At 46.0% G+C, this 15,529-nt stretch overlaps 1 protein-coding gene across 1 annotated transcript in view; it reads right to left on the bottom strand.

The window, feature by feature from the left end:
• Positions 1-15,529, bottom strand: part of CAPN9 (calpain 9) — a 305,702-nt gene that overhangs the window by 145,516 nt on the left and 144,657 nt on the right. Inside the window, exon 7 of the mRNA XM_073560090.1 lies at positions 2,124-2,209. Coding sequence (XP_073416191.1) covers positions 2,124-2,209 — 86 coding nt within the window. The remainder of the gene's footprint in view (positions 1-2,123; positions 2,210-15,529) is intronic.

The raw sequence follows: 15,529 nt of genomic DNA on the forward strand, positions 1-15,529 counted from the left end.
GCGTTTTTAAGTAAAAGAGCCACCTTCAGCAGCACTAAGGCTGCATTCTGTGATGGTGGCTCTTCTGTTTCTGACCCCTAGTAATGCAGAAATATTGACTTTTATAAATAGATCCTCATACCTGTAATGTGTCCTATAGGTATGGTGTGTCCCCCTGTATCAGCCGCCTCCCAGCTATCCATCATGCCCCTTTTGTGCTGGCACCTCCCAGCCGTCCATCATGCCCCCTTGTCTTGCGTGTGGGCACCGTCTCCCAGCCATCCATCATGCCCCTGTGAGTCGCCGCCTCCTCCTGTGTAGTATGCCGGTGCCTGCGCTGTGACAACAGTTCTCAGGCATGCGCAGTGCTAGCTGCCTGAGAACCGACATCAGGCTATCGCGCCTGCTTGTTGCAGAGGCCCCCGATCCCGCCTCGCAGTTGTATGGCTGGGACGGCTGATAGATGGCTGAGAGGCGGCGCCCACACAAAAGGGGCATGCTGGACGGATGGGAGGCGGCGCCCACACGTAAGACAAGGGGCATGATGGACGGCTGGGAGGCGGCGCCCAGGCACAAAAGGGGCATGATGGATGGCTGGAAGGAGGCTGATACAGGGGGAGACACCATACCTATGGGACGCATTACTGGTATGAGGACCTATTTAAAATAGTCAATATTTCTGCGTTACTAGGGGTCAGAAACAGAAGAGCCACCTTCACAGAATGCAGCATTAGTGCTGCTGAAGGTGGCTCTTTGACTTAAAAACGCCCTGGGGGGTGACAGGTTCCCTTTAAATCTTCTTATGGTTTATTAGACAGATGGCATAAACCAACATGAAGGGAAAAACAAACACAGCCCTTCAGGCAAGACAGGAGACCAAGAAAAAACAAAATGCTTTAACATAGTCCATACATTGGCTGCCCTATCTGGAGCAACACATGTTCAGGCTTTCCTCCTCTGGACACAAACCACTGGAGATCCTCTCTCTAGCCCTACTGAACAACTTCTGCCTCTGGAGGCCAGCTACTTAAGCCCCAGATCACACATTGGAGTGGAGAGAAGGCGGATTTCCTCCCACCTGCTCTATGGATGTCCACATAAAACTCAGCCTATTATGCAAATTAGCTTTTAACTCCTCTAAACACTTAAGGCCCTTTTACATTTAGCGATGCACCAGCGATCCGACCAGCGATCCGACCTGGTCAGGATCGCTGGTGCATCGCTAAATGATCGCTAGTGAGCTTTCACACAGAAAGATCTCACAGCGATGCAGCAGCGATGCAGCCCACGATACTCACCTTTCACACACAGCGATCCTGCGTCCTCCCGCCCGCCTCCAGCGTCGCTGGTCGTCACAGCAGGAAGTCTCAGCAGGAAGCAGACGACGAGAAATGGAGCCGGACATTCTCGCGCGATCAGCGATGGACAGCGGGGGAGCCGGTCGGAGGTAAGTATCACACATAGCGATATCGCTAGCAATATCACTATAACGTCACAAAACCAGTGACGTTTTAGCGATATTGCTAGCGATATCGCTATGTGTAAAACCCCCTTTAGTGTGCTGGAGGAAAATCTCTGGGTTTCATATCACTGACACCATTTAGTACAGTGAAACATATCTTCCCTCCAGCACTTTACCAGTGACTTTGTCACATTCCCTGCACAGGAGTACCACAGCCAGTTGCTCTGAAGAAGAAATTCAGCACTGTAACCGGGAAAATTGTTGTGAAGGTAAAAGAGTGCAGGGGCCAAAGCTTTGAAATCAGTAAATTTGTCTCAGAATTAGTGTAGTCACACTCCTATTACTAATAAAATGAGAGATATGCCAGGGATATACAAGATGGAAATTCCTATTTAGTGGGTTAATGCTCTATCTCTGCTTCTTTAACTATGCACAAGATTACTGGGGTACAGCCAGACTGTGTGACTGGAATGTGGTGACAGAAGCTCCACTCACCTCCTGTAGGCCAACGGCTGCACCATACCAAATAGTGTGGCAATTGAATATCACACAATCTAACCAGACTCTTAGTATTTGAGCAGCAGATTGATGTGAAGTGAATGTAGCTAGTTTCAGTTAACAGGAGAATAGAATAATAAAGTGCAGACAACTAAAAACCACTAGTGAGAAAGCTCCTACTCACTTGTCACTCCATGGTCCATTCCATTCAACTTGCCCCCAAGGGTTCCTCACTCTAATCAGCTGTATCATTTGTCCTCTATAATTCACCTAAAAAAATAGGGGAACAATTAGATCTCACATTAATCCTCAATCAATGAAAGATTCAATTTAAAATCTTTACTGGTGTAAATTATGTAGTTCATTGACACAAAATGACATATCAATGATTAATGGAGGAAAAAACATCAACTATCGGATTACATAAAAGGGAATAATGGCAGATTTTATTTTATAGTCAATATTATAGAAAAAAAGTGGTTGGACAGATGAAATCAAAGAATAGGGTAAAACTATGGGCTGAAGATGATTTAGAGAAGCTGTCCGGATCAGTGGGTATCTGACACCCAGATCCCCCACCAATCAATTATTAAAATTTACAGCAGCGGCTAGACATAAAAACACTGAAGGAAGCTGCAATGCACCACACCATGGTAATAGGCGCTGCTGAGTACTACAGAACAGCTTCACACTAGTGATGAAAAAGTGTGTTCGGATATTGTGTTATCCGAGCATGCTCAGGTGTCATCCGAATATCCTGGGCGTGCTCGAGTAATATGTTGAAGACACCACAGCTGCATGATTTGCTGTTAGACAGCCGCAACACATATGGGGATTGCCAAACAAACAGGCAATATCCCCATGTGTTGCGGCTTGTCTAACAGCCGTGAATCATGCAGCCACGAGGACTCGAACAAACAAGTGCTTCTCACTAAATTAGAATATCATCAAAAAGTTCATTTATTTCAGTTCTTCAATGCAAAAAGTGGAATTCATATATTATATAGAGTCATTACCAACAGAGTATTTCAAGTGTTTATTTCTGTTAGTGTTGATGATTATGGCTTACAGCCAATGAAAACCCAAAAGTCATTATCTCAGTAAATTAGAATACTCTATAACTCCAGCTTGAAAAATGATTTTAAAAGCCGAAATGTTGGCCTGTATGTTCAGGAAATGCACTCAATACTTGGTCGGGGCTCCTTTTTCATCAATTACTGCATCAATGTGGCACTGCTGAGGTGTTATGGAAGCCTAGTTTGCTTTGATAGCAGCCTTCAGCTCGTCTGCATTGTTGGGTCTGGTGTCTCTCATCTACCTCTTGACAATACCCCGTAGATTCTCTATGGGATTAAGGTCAGGCGAGTTTGCTGGCCAATCAAGCACAGTGATACTGTTTTTTTTAAACCAGGTATTGGTACTTTTGGCAGTGAGAAGCAAGAATTGCTCTAAAGTTTTCTGGTAGATGGCTGTGCTGACTTTGGTCTGGATAAAACCTTGATTTCCAAATGAAATGCAAAATTTACTTTCATCTGAAAAAAACACCTTGGACCACTGAGCAACAGTCCAGTTCTTTTTCTCTATGGCCCAGGTAAGACGCTTCTTGCATGGTCTATTGATCATGAGTGGCTTGACACAATCAATGAGACACTTGTAGCCCATGTCCTGGATACGTCTGTGTGTGGTAGCTCATGAAGCTATGACTCCAGCAGCAATCCACTCCTTGTGAATATCCCCCAAATTCTTGAATGGCCTTTTCTTAACAATCCTTTCAAGTCTGCGGTTATCTCAGTTGCTTGTGCAACTTTTTCTACCATACTTTTCAATTCCACTCAACTTTCCATTAATATGCTTGGATACAGCACTCTGTGAACAGCCAGATTCTTTAGCAATGACCTTTTGTGGCTTACCCCCTTGTGGAGTGTCTCAATGACTGCCTTCTGGACATTTGTCAAGTCAGCAGTGTTCCCCATGATTGTGGAGGCAGCTGAAACAGGCTAAGGGACCTTTTTAAACACGTAGGAAGCCTTTGCAGATGTTTTTTGTTAATTATTCTAACTTACTGAGAAAATGACTTTTAGGTTTTCATTGGCTGTAAGTAGAGATGAGCGACTTTGCCTTTTTTGGGTCGAGTCGGGTTTCATGAAACCCGACTTTCTCAAAAGTCGGGTCGAACGAAATCGGCCGATTATCGTGAAAAGTCGAAGGCCGACTGAAACACGAAACCCAATGCAAGTCAATGGGGAAGCAAAGTCGGCAGGGAGTGGAGGACATTAAACACACCTACAGTGCCCATTTGAATGGCAAAAACATCAATTTTTATTACTGAAGCTTGTCAACCTAAATTTACTTCATAATAATAGTTACGCACTGAAAACTGGGGGTTATTTGGCTAAAGTTGTGGAGGGGTAGGGCTGGCTCCAGGTTTTCATGTGCCCTGGGCCAAAGAGCGCCCCTTTAACACATACCACAACTCATGATGCTCCGATACGGTATAGCAGGGTTTCCCAACTCCAGTCCTCAAGGCACACCAACAGATCATGTTTTCAGGATTTCCTTAGTATTGCTCAGGTGATAATTGCTTCACCTGTGCAATACAAAGGAAATCCTGAAAACATGATCTGTTGGTGTGCCTTGAGGACTGGAGTTGGGAAACCCTGCGGTAGAGAAATAGCAGTATAGTACAATGAAAAATACTTCACTTTTTACATCTCATGACTGATATCGATTGTAAATTCTCCAATAACTCCAAAAACGGACAGTATATTACTCCATACAGTATTATGGGCACCGCATAGTGCGCTATACAGAGTAATGAGGCCCATATAATATTTCTCCATACAGAATTATTTGTCCCATATAATGTTTGAAACAGTATATGATGAGCTCCACATAATGCTACAGTATATGTTGGTCCCCATGGAAGATGCTCCACTGTCTTATGGGCCCAAATAATGCTCCATATATAATGGGCCCCATTTCTAATGCTGCAGTGTATAATGGGCCCTGTAAATGCTGCTCCAGTGTCTGATGTCCACCTTTGGAATGCTCCAGTGTATGGTGGGCCCCATATATCATTCTCCAGAGTATAGTGGTCCCCAAAAATTGCTGTCCCAACATTGAAAACAATTAAATAAGTCTCCTCGCTAGGGAATCCCTGTACTAGTCTGGACTCCTCGTCGTCCCCATCTTCCATCTCACTGCACTTGGCTTTTGAGGCAGAGGGCGTACAGACGTGATGTCATTGCGCTCTCTGATAAGAATATCACTGTCAGGACACGCGGAAGACGTCATGGCGGTGGAGCAGGGAGAGGCAAGTATTTAAACTTTGCAAGTGCTGTGGTCCGGAGCAAGCAGGGGGGCCCACTCGTTGGCGACTGCACTGGCACAGGGCCCCTCATAGTACGGCGGTGTGTGGCGGTGTGTCTGACGGTGAGTGAGGGGACCTGTGCCAGTGCCGTCGCCCATGAGTATGCCCCCCACCTGCTCAAGGAACCTGCACTTTCATCTGCACCTTCCTCTCTGTCACCTTGTAAGGTGGTATAGTATGCGGGAAGGGGAACCTGAGTTTCCTCAGAGTCAGATTCTGGCAGTGTAGAGTGTGAGGGGAATGTAGTGGTCTGGGTCAATGTACCAGCAGAATCATCTAGCAGTGGCTGGGCATCAGTGCACTTGTGGCGTCCCCAGGAGTACGGTCGCCACAGTGGCATTACCTTCCTCCTAGGGAGTGTGATGTCATGCTTGAGAGCAACGAAGGGTCTCTCTAGCAGTTCAACCAACACAGAACACATTTCCCACTCCAGGCCAGCAGGGAGACCTCTGAACCTGACTGCTGAGGAGCTGCTCGCTGTGGTCGGGAGGAGGTAAGTTAGGGCACTCTGTGCAGGGAAGGGGAAGTGTGTGGACGTGAGAAGGGGAGCTGGAGGATGAGCAGAGTTAAGGCTCACTCCTAGCTGGAGCGCATGGTCCGGATTCCGGTCTCCGAGTTTGTAGGGACACCGACGTTCCTGCAGCAGAAACTGGAGGAAGTAGCAGCTGTAAATGCTCTGTACCCAACTAAGACTCGGAGGCCCCAGCATCGACGTGTGGGAGCCAGAAGGAAAAGGCTACGGCTGCCTGCCATACAAGAAAGTTCCAAAAGAGAGTCAACAGGGGGAACTTCAGTGAACTCAGCACTGCGAGTACCTCAGATAAGCGCTAGAACGGAGGCCACACTACCTATCTGCAGAGAGAGAATTCCAAATTGGCTTCCAGTCTGACCAACTCCTTCTCCATCTGTACTCTGGGTCCTGGACGGCACTTACCAAGTACATTTAAAGGAACTGCACGACTGCCTGTCATCTTTCTCCTGCGCCTCGCGCACGGCTCTGCTACATCCTGTACTGCACACCATCTACCAACTCTTTCATCTGCCTTGTGACAACAGCCCTACCTGTGCAGGGCTTCTACATCTTAGCTGCACCACAACATCTGTCCCAGAGAAGCGACACTGCAGCGCTGGTCAATCTAATCAGAAACCACAGGTGGCGTCACGTATCATTCACCTATAAACGTAATTCACCCCTTTGCATAGACGCCCAGGGCCACGGAACGGGTCACCACCACCATGACACATCCCTGTGAGACACCGGCCCGGTACCGATTAACCCCACTGCCCTGGCTGGCCACCCACACTCCATGTCTGATTCATCTTGGACTTGGGAATTCATGATTTGACTTGATAACCAAGGCATGGTATGATAGAAAGAGCTACATGGACTAATGTGAAGTGTGGCCTGCTGCATCATTCATTCACTTTTGGTGGGGTTGAAGGACACAAGGAAAGGGGTTCTTCCTGACCAGGAGCCAGCACTTGACGACTCAGTGCTTGCATTTTTTGAAACTTCAGAAGAGGAGGGCATATTTGCTGGAGTCTGTTCTGGCAATGTAAGCCAAAACCAGTTACTCATGCTCCGCCTTTAATAGCGGTTAACCTACTCCCAGAAAAGGTAGCCTTCCAGGCGTTCTGGAGCCAGACCATGACGCAGGCTCAACACCTCCTGCCTTAGCTGCTATTGTGCTTTTGCCACTACCAGCAGATGTACCACCACCATCAGCACCAGCTGGCCCCCCCACAACAACGTCCGTGGCCTCTTCCACCAAACTTCAAAATTTTGCAGAAAATAGACCCAAAATAACATCAGATATATGGCACTGTATCAGAAGCTTACAGCTCTATTCAGTCAAAGGATAATTGTCAATCTCCCTATATATTCCATCAGTCACACAGAGACGCTCACAGGCTCAGTAAGAATTAGACAAGAATATAAAAGTTAGACAAAGTGTACAGTATCATCAGATAGCAGGTATATATAGTATAGTTTAAACATTCTATATCTCCGTAGATGTTTGAGGAGGCACACACAGACACTCTCAGGCTCAGTATTGGATTACAACACAATCTAAAAAGCCGTAAAACGGTAATGGATCTCAAGAGTACAGCTGAACACAGTGTAGGTGTCATTGTTGTCAATTTCAGTATTTATTTCCACAGTCAGAAAATAACTCTCATTTGGTCAGTTTGGATTAGACAAGAATATAACAAGCAGTAAATGGGTAATGTATCACAAGCGTAGAGCTGTATACAGTGTTGGGGTAATTTTTAAATGTACATCTAAATTGCAGGAGTAACCCATAGACACTCACACGCTCAGGATGGATCACTCAGCAAGAAATAATCACACATAAGGGACAATGTTCCAGGTGTCAATGATACACTTTGTTGTGAGTTCATTTTCCCCTTCACCGTAGACGTCTGATGAACTCCCTCTGCTGGTGAAGAGAGGTAGTGAAATTGATTGGGTTGGGAAGAACCTGTCATCTGAACAGGTGGAGCCTGATTGGACACCCGGAATCACTGAGTGGATATAAGGCAGCCGACGCCCTACAGGGGTGCTGGTGATCCTTTCTGCTCTGAGCTCTTGCAAACCAGTTCTGTACCTGTCTTCTGAAAGCTAAGTTTTTGCTCTCTTATTTTTCCATGAGATTGTGTCTGTTTACTTAGTGTTTGTGTTCTGCCTGCCCTTGTTGGTACAGGCTGAGCTCCATTTTTGTCTCTGGTCAAGTTGATCTTTTGCTCAGTCTTCAGAATATACCTGAGTGCTGATATAGTGTTTTTGAAGTCTAGTGACTTCAGGGCCTTTTTTCTATCAGACGTGTTGGACATTATTTTGGCAGAATTTTTGCGGATTGCAGCCAGCATCGTTTCTGTCCTTTCCTATTTAGTTAGTTGGGCCCCATCGTTTGCTCAACCTGTGTTTCTGTCTGTGTTTGTGTTTTCATCTGCTTTTCACCGACAATACATGTTGGGGGCTGTCTATTGCTTTGGGGTCTGTTCTGGGGCAGTTTAGATTTCCCCTTTCTTTCTTTAGGCTTATTTAGTTCTCCGGCTGTGAACGAGGGGTCTAGGGCACCGTAGGAACCCCCCACGGCTACTGTTAGTTGTGTGAATAGGATCAGGGGTCTGCAATCCGATAGCAAGCAATCTCTCTGGTTTTCTGGACTTAGCTTGTATTTTTGTTTTTGCCTCCTTCGGTGACCCATTCATAACACACTTAGAGTGTTGCTTGGAGGAGGACTTCTGGCAAAAAGGGTACAGTATCACCAGATACAATGTATATATAGCATAGTTTAAACATTAACAATGTACTTCTATATATCAGGAGTAGTGTTGAACCACCCCGCTAGTGTTTTGGTTTGTCGCACAGGAGGCAAGTTCGTCGAATGTTCGTCGAACGTTCGAAGAACACCGTCGAACCCCATTGAAAACAATGGCAGGCAAACACAAACACATACAAACACATAAAAAACAATTACAAAACACATTTAAAGGAGTCCCAAAGCAGACAAAATGCTCAGAAGACAAAAATAACATATGGAAAAGGGCAACTACATTTAGAAAAGAGGTGGAGGAGTAAAAGGAGGAGGTGGAGGAGACACAGATATAGGCTTGTCATGCCCTTATGAAGTCAAGAAAGGCTGGAATAAAAATGTAAAACACAAACAAAAAAAAAAAAAAAATTCTGAAATCGTACACGATCATATACCATCGGACTTCCTACCAATAAATTATGCCAACTGCTGATGGGGCGGCGTTATTCCCACAAACTTCCAAACTGCGTCCATGAAGGCAAAGTGTTTGGTTTCCGGGGGCTGTATTATTGCAAAGCTGAACCTTAAAGGAATGTCCAAAAGGGCACCACCAGGAGTGGAGCCTGTGGCTTAATTGGACTCCACCCGGGAAACCACAACCATACAAGCTACAGAAAAGATGGACAGATTGCAAGCTTTGTCGATTCTGTGTGTGGTGTGGTATGTCCATTTGTAGTTGTGCTAGCGATTTCTCAGCTTTATTCCGTTAACGACCGAGACTCCGGCATGCCCCCGCGGTACGCGTCAAGCTTACTAGAGGGATACGTGAGGCTCTGGCACGCGAGATCGAGCAATAACAGGTCTATCATGCCCTTACATGTCCGGGGCTGCATGCACGCTACACTGAAAGGACCAGCTTTTGTCGCTTACAGGTGCTGATAACCCGCTGAACACCGTTAGTGATGGGGATCTGGGATACCTATTATTCCCCACGAACGATGATTTCCCAGTAAGTGCAGGTCAACCGCAATTACGGAATTAGGCCTAACCGGCATTCCTGAAAAAATGAAAAAATTACGTGTCCAAACCACAGGTGCTGTAGCTTGCTTAACAGCTCGGCAGCCGTTCTCAGGCCCAGTATGGATTTGACCAGATTGTACAAAGTTGAGAAAGGGTACATTATCACTGGATAGCAGGTATATATAGCATAGTTTACACATTAAAAACCTATATCTATAGATCAGGAGGCAGGCTCAGACGGTCTCCGGCCCAGTATGGATTAAACGTGATTGGACAAAAGGTGAGAAAGGGTAACGTATCACCGGATTACAGGTATGTATAGCATAGTTTATCCATTAAAAACCTATGTCTATAGATCAGGAGGCAGGCTCAGACAGTCTCAGGCCCAGTATGGATTAGACGTGATTGGACAAAGGTGAGAAAGGGTACTGTTATGATGAGTCACCGAAGGAGGAAAAAACAAAATACCAGCTAAGTCCAGAAAAACCAGAGAGGTTGGCAGCCATCAGATTGCAGACCCCTGAACCTATCCACAACAACTAGCAGTAGCCGTGGGGGGTTCCTACGGTGCCCTAGACCCCTCGATCACAGCCGGAGAGCTACATAGCCTAAAGACAGAAAGGGGGAAAAACTAAACTGCCCCAGAGCAGACCCCAAAGCAATAGGCAGCCCCCAACATATAATGACGGTGAAGCAAGATGAAAACACTAACACAGATAGAAAGATAGGTTGAGCAAATGATGGAGCCCAAGCTAACTACATAGGACAGGATAGGAAAGCTGCTGTCTGCCATCCGCAAAAACCCTATCAAAATGAGCCAACCGACTGATAGGAAAAACAGGCCCTGAAGTCGCTAGGCTTCAAAAGACTATACCAGCACTCAGGTATATTCTGAAGACAGTGCAAAAGATCAACAGATGCCTACCCGTGTATCCTCCCACAAATGCATTACGGCCTGCCTCTGTTCGCACAGCCGCTCAACCATGTGCAGGGTGGAGTTCCACCTTGTTGCAACGTCAATAATTAGGCGGTACTTGGGAAGGTGGAGCAATCCCTGCAGCTTCTGCATACGACTGGAGTGTACCGGCGACCGGCGGATGTGCGAGCACAGTCTTCGAACCTTATGGAGCAGGCCTGTTAACTCCAGATAATTATTGAGGAAGCACTGCACCACCAGGTTCAAGGTGTGAGCCAAGCAAGGTATGTGTCTGAGTTTTGAAAGGGCTATGGCTACCACAAAATTCCGGCTGTTATCACTAACTACCTTGCCTGCCTCAAGATGTAGACTGCCCAGCCATGACTCAGTTTGTCGCTGAAAGTAGTCGGCCAGTACCTCTGCGGTGTGTCTGTTGCCCAAACACATCATCTGGAACACAGCCTGCTGACGCTTTCCACTAGCTGATCGATAGGGGGACACCTCGTGTGCAACACTGCCAGCTGCGGATGGAGTGCTCATGCGACTGCCCTCTGTGGACGAGCTTTCGCTTCTGGAGGAGGAGGGTCGAACGCCTACAGCCAACTGTTTCCTATACCGTGGGCTAGGCAGCACTGTCCCACCACCGCTGTCCCCTGTGGACCCTGCATCCACCACATTAACCCAGTGCGCAGTGATGGACACGTAACGGCCCTGGCCATGCCTACTGGACCATGCATCAGTTGTGAGGTGCACCTTTCCACTCACTGATTGCTTGAGTGCATGGACAATGCGGTCTTTCACATGAAGGTGGAGGGCTGGGATGGCTTTGCGAGAAAAGAAGTGGCGACTGGGTAGGTCATAGCGTGGTACTGCGTAGGCCATGAGTTCGCGGAAAGCTGCGCTTTCAACCAACCGGTAGGGCATCATCTCTAACGAGATTAGTTTGGCAATGTGGGCGTTCAAACCCAGTGTACGTGGATGAGAGGATGAGTACTTTCTTGTCCTACTCAGTCTCTGGTAAGGTGAGCTGGACTTGAGAGCTGCATATGGTGGAACTAGCGGTGGACATGGCGGACTGAGAGAGGGTTGATGATGGTGATGGAGTTGGTGTTCTTTCTGATGGCGTAGATTCAGTCTTTCGTTGATATAACATTGTGATTCCCTGACTGCTTTGGCCTTGCGACGACACCTCAACATTTGCTGCTGGTGGTGTGCTAACCGGTGGGCTTACAGTGGGGGAAACAATGTAGCGTTGCTGACTACCTTCTTTGGGAGCAGTTGCACATGTGGTACGTGAGGTTTGGTAGTCCGTCCACGCTTGCAAGTGCATGGTGGTTAAATGTCTAAGCATGCAACTGGTATTCAAATTTCTCCGTTTTTCCCTCGGCTAAAGGTCTTTGCGCACTTCTTACAGATAACCTTGGCCTGATCATTAGGATTTTGTTCAAAAAAGTGCCACACTGCACTCTTCATACTATGGAAGACATTTTGAGGCCTTGCACGTTGTGCTATTTTGACCGTCTGGCCAAGCTGTCCTGCAACTCTTTTGGTTTTTGTAACCTGTTTTTGGACTCCTCCGGGCCTGCCGGATAACAGCTGTTGCGATGTCGATGCCTGCTGCGGATGCTCCTCCTCATTTGAGCTATTGGCAGCGGAACCCTCTTCCCCCAATGGATGCCAATCTGGGTCAACAACTGGGTCATCCATCACCTCCTTTTCAATGTCATGTGCACCTTCCTCTGTGTCACCGTGTATGGTGGTATAGTATGCGGGAAGGGGCACCTGAGTTTCATCAGGGTCAGATTCTGGCTCAGTACTCTGCGAGGACAATGTAGTGCTCTGAGTGAATGTACCAGCAGATAAATCTCACAGTGGCTGTGCATCAGTGCACTCCATGTCAGATTCATCTTGGACTGTGGAATTCATGATTTGACTTGATAACCCAGGCATGGTATGAGAAAAGAGCTCCATGGAGTAATCTGTAGTGTGGCCTGCCGCATCCTTCACTTTTGGTAGGGGTGAAGGACACAAGGAAAGGTGTTGTTCCTGACCAGGAGCCTCCACTGACGACGCAGTGCTTTTATTTTTTGAAACTTCAGAAGAGGAGGCGATAGAGCTGGAGGCTGTGTCAGCAATGTAAGCCAAAACTTGTTCCTGAAGCTCCGGCTTTAAAAGTGGTTTACCTACTCCCAGAAAAGGGAGCCTACGAGGCCTTGTGGAGCCAGACAATGATGCCGGCTCACCACCTCCTGCCTTAGGTGCTATTGTGCTTTTGCCACAAACCAGCAGAAGCACCACCACCATCAGGACCAGCTAGCAACCCCCGCCCACTTCCACGGCATCTTCCACCATACTTCTTCATTTTTTTGAAAAAGGTACCCAAAATAACAACAGCTATATAGTACGGTAAAACAAGGTAAAGGGTCTATAGAGTATTGGTGAGAATTTGAATCTCACTGTAGATTGGAGGACGCTGAACTATTGTCTCAGGCCCAGTAGAGATTACACCGCAATGTGACAGGCAGAAATTGGCTGGTGTATGAGAAGACAGAAGCTGTATATAGTAGTGGTGAGAATTTGAATCTCACTGTAGCTTGACGGACACTGAACTATTGTCTCAGGCCCAGTAGAGATTACACCGCAATGTGACAGGCAGAAATTGGCTGGTGTATGAGAAGGCAGAAACTGTATATAGTATTGGTGAGAATTTGAATCTCACTGTAGATTGGAGGACGCTGAACTATTGTCTCAGGCCCAGTAGAGATTACACCGCAATGTGACAGGCAGAAATTGGCTGGTGTATGAGAAGGCAGAAGCTGTATATAGTATTGGTGAGAATTTGAAGCTCACTGTAGATTGGAGGATGCTGAACTATTGTCTCTGGCCCAGGACAGATTACACCGCAATGTGACAGGCAGAAATTGCCTAGTGTATGACTAGCTACAAGGTGTATATAGAATTGGGCAGAATTGGAATCTCCCTAGAGTGTAGGTCTGTAAGAACGGACAAACTACTCGGCTTTTCCTTACAGAGTCACAAACAGATAGCTTCAATTTGGCCGGGATAACAGCCGGTACACGGTACTGTTTGAGCAGCCTACACCGCTGTACGGTGTGTGAAAAAATTAACGCTCAGTAACTCACCAGGACAAAACAATAAAATTTGGATTGCTTTGAAAAAAGCAGTTTGCTCAGCAGTGTGAAAACAGCAATACAGCTATCAGGGAGCCTTAAAAGGCAGCCTAATAACCAACAGAGCTGATTCACCAAAATATAGCCTCCCCTTGCACTGCACAGTAACTGGTGTGTTGAACAGGCAAAATCGCTAGCAGCAGAAGTAGTTTTTGGTATCGTCTTCCATGCCTAATGCTCTCCCTACAGAATCAGCAGCTCTCCCTATTCTGAGATCAGTATAAGTAACATGGCGGTCGGCGTGCACGCCCTTTTATACCCCCTGTGACGCCTCACAATGCAAGCCAATCACTTGCATGCCCTTCACAAACATGTTGGTAACCGCTGCCTATGTCATCACGTTGCCCACAGTGTCCGTTCTTCCTGATTGGCTGAAAAAGGGCGCAAAAGCATCTTTTGAAACGCGACTTTGGCGCGATGGTCGCCGACCTCGTAGCCGACCTCACGCTAAGGTCGGGTTTCGTTTCATGAAAACCGACTTTGGCGAAAGTTGGCGACTTTTGAATTTTTTCGACCCGTTTCGCTCAACTCTAGCTGTAAGCCATGATCGTCAACAATAAAAGAAATAAACACGTGAAATAGATCACTCTGCTTGTAATGACTCTATATAATATATGAGTTTCACTTTTTGTATTGAAGAACTGAAATAAATTAACTTTTTGATGAAATTCTAATTTATTGAGAAGCTCCTGTATTATTGAGCATACCTGATATTCTTGGATACCACCTGAGCATGCTCGGATTACAAGATATCTGAGCATGCTCGCTCATCATTATCCACTGAATTGAGCTGCAAAATGCAGCTTTGTTCAATATATACACATCTGTCCAGCATCAGAGCTTATCCACAGGGGTGCCACGTATTAGATATCATTGACTTATCCTGAGGATTGGACAACTCCTCTAATGGCTTCTAAAACTAATACAAAACAAATGGCCTGAAACACTTGCTCTATGGTGCAGATTTCTGTAGGCTTTCAGAGCCCAATACAGCAAAGTGATTCTGCCTGAATAAAAACACATTATATGGCAAAATTTAGGGACTTTTTTATGTCAGTTTCAAGCAGCTCTTGAGGGGGGTGGAATGGGGCATGGCTACACCCGCCTGTCAAATCCTTGGAAAGTGGTGGCCAGCCACTAATAAGATGCATTGAATTCACTAAAGTATATGGTGTACACCTCTTAATGAATTTGGCACATCTTATTCCTAAATGCGCCTTATTAAAAGTGTATGAAATGCTAGTCTCAGCGAATCATGAACTTTATCTGTTTCTGCTGGGGCAAGAACTTAGCAGCACCAGTAGTGGTTGAAGTCCAAGCCAAAATTAGAATAATGACTTTAATCTACCATTTCTTTTGACTCAATTGTAACATTAAAACATTCAAAAAAGGAAATTAGTTATTTTACATTGCTAGAGTGAAGAACAGCCACAAAAGATCTGATATGATCTCTCTATCCAGATCTACCTCCATAGCTGCACCTGACAGTATGAGAAGTACTCTTTTATATCAAAGTAGATTTTTTCAGATCTACTAATATTTCATTCAGCACAGGAGATAATTATAAAGTGACCTTCAGCCTTATCAATACAAAATTATTCAGAGCAATAAAAAAAACTGATGAAGAGCCAACACTTATCACTGTACCTACAAGCTATAGTCAGTGAATGTGTAATAAACTGCAGGTACTGAGGATGTCGCCACGGATCCGAGACAGACCAGTTAAAGGTTTATTTACAGGGATTTTCTCTCCACGCAGGGAGAAGCAGTAGGGGGATAAATGTGACAGTATAAAACAGTAGAACAGTACAATGGAACTGTAGAAAGCAATAA

Source organism: Dendrobates tinctorius, unplaced genomic scaffold, assembly GCF_039654945.1.
Source record: "Dendrobates tinctorius isolate UK_male_01 unplaced genomic scaffold, ASM3965494v1 ptg000293l, whole genome shotgun sequence".
Taxonomy (NCBI): domain Eukaryota; kingdom Metazoa; phylum Chordata; class Amphibia; order Anura; family Dendrobatidae; genus Dendrobates; species Dendrobates tinctorius.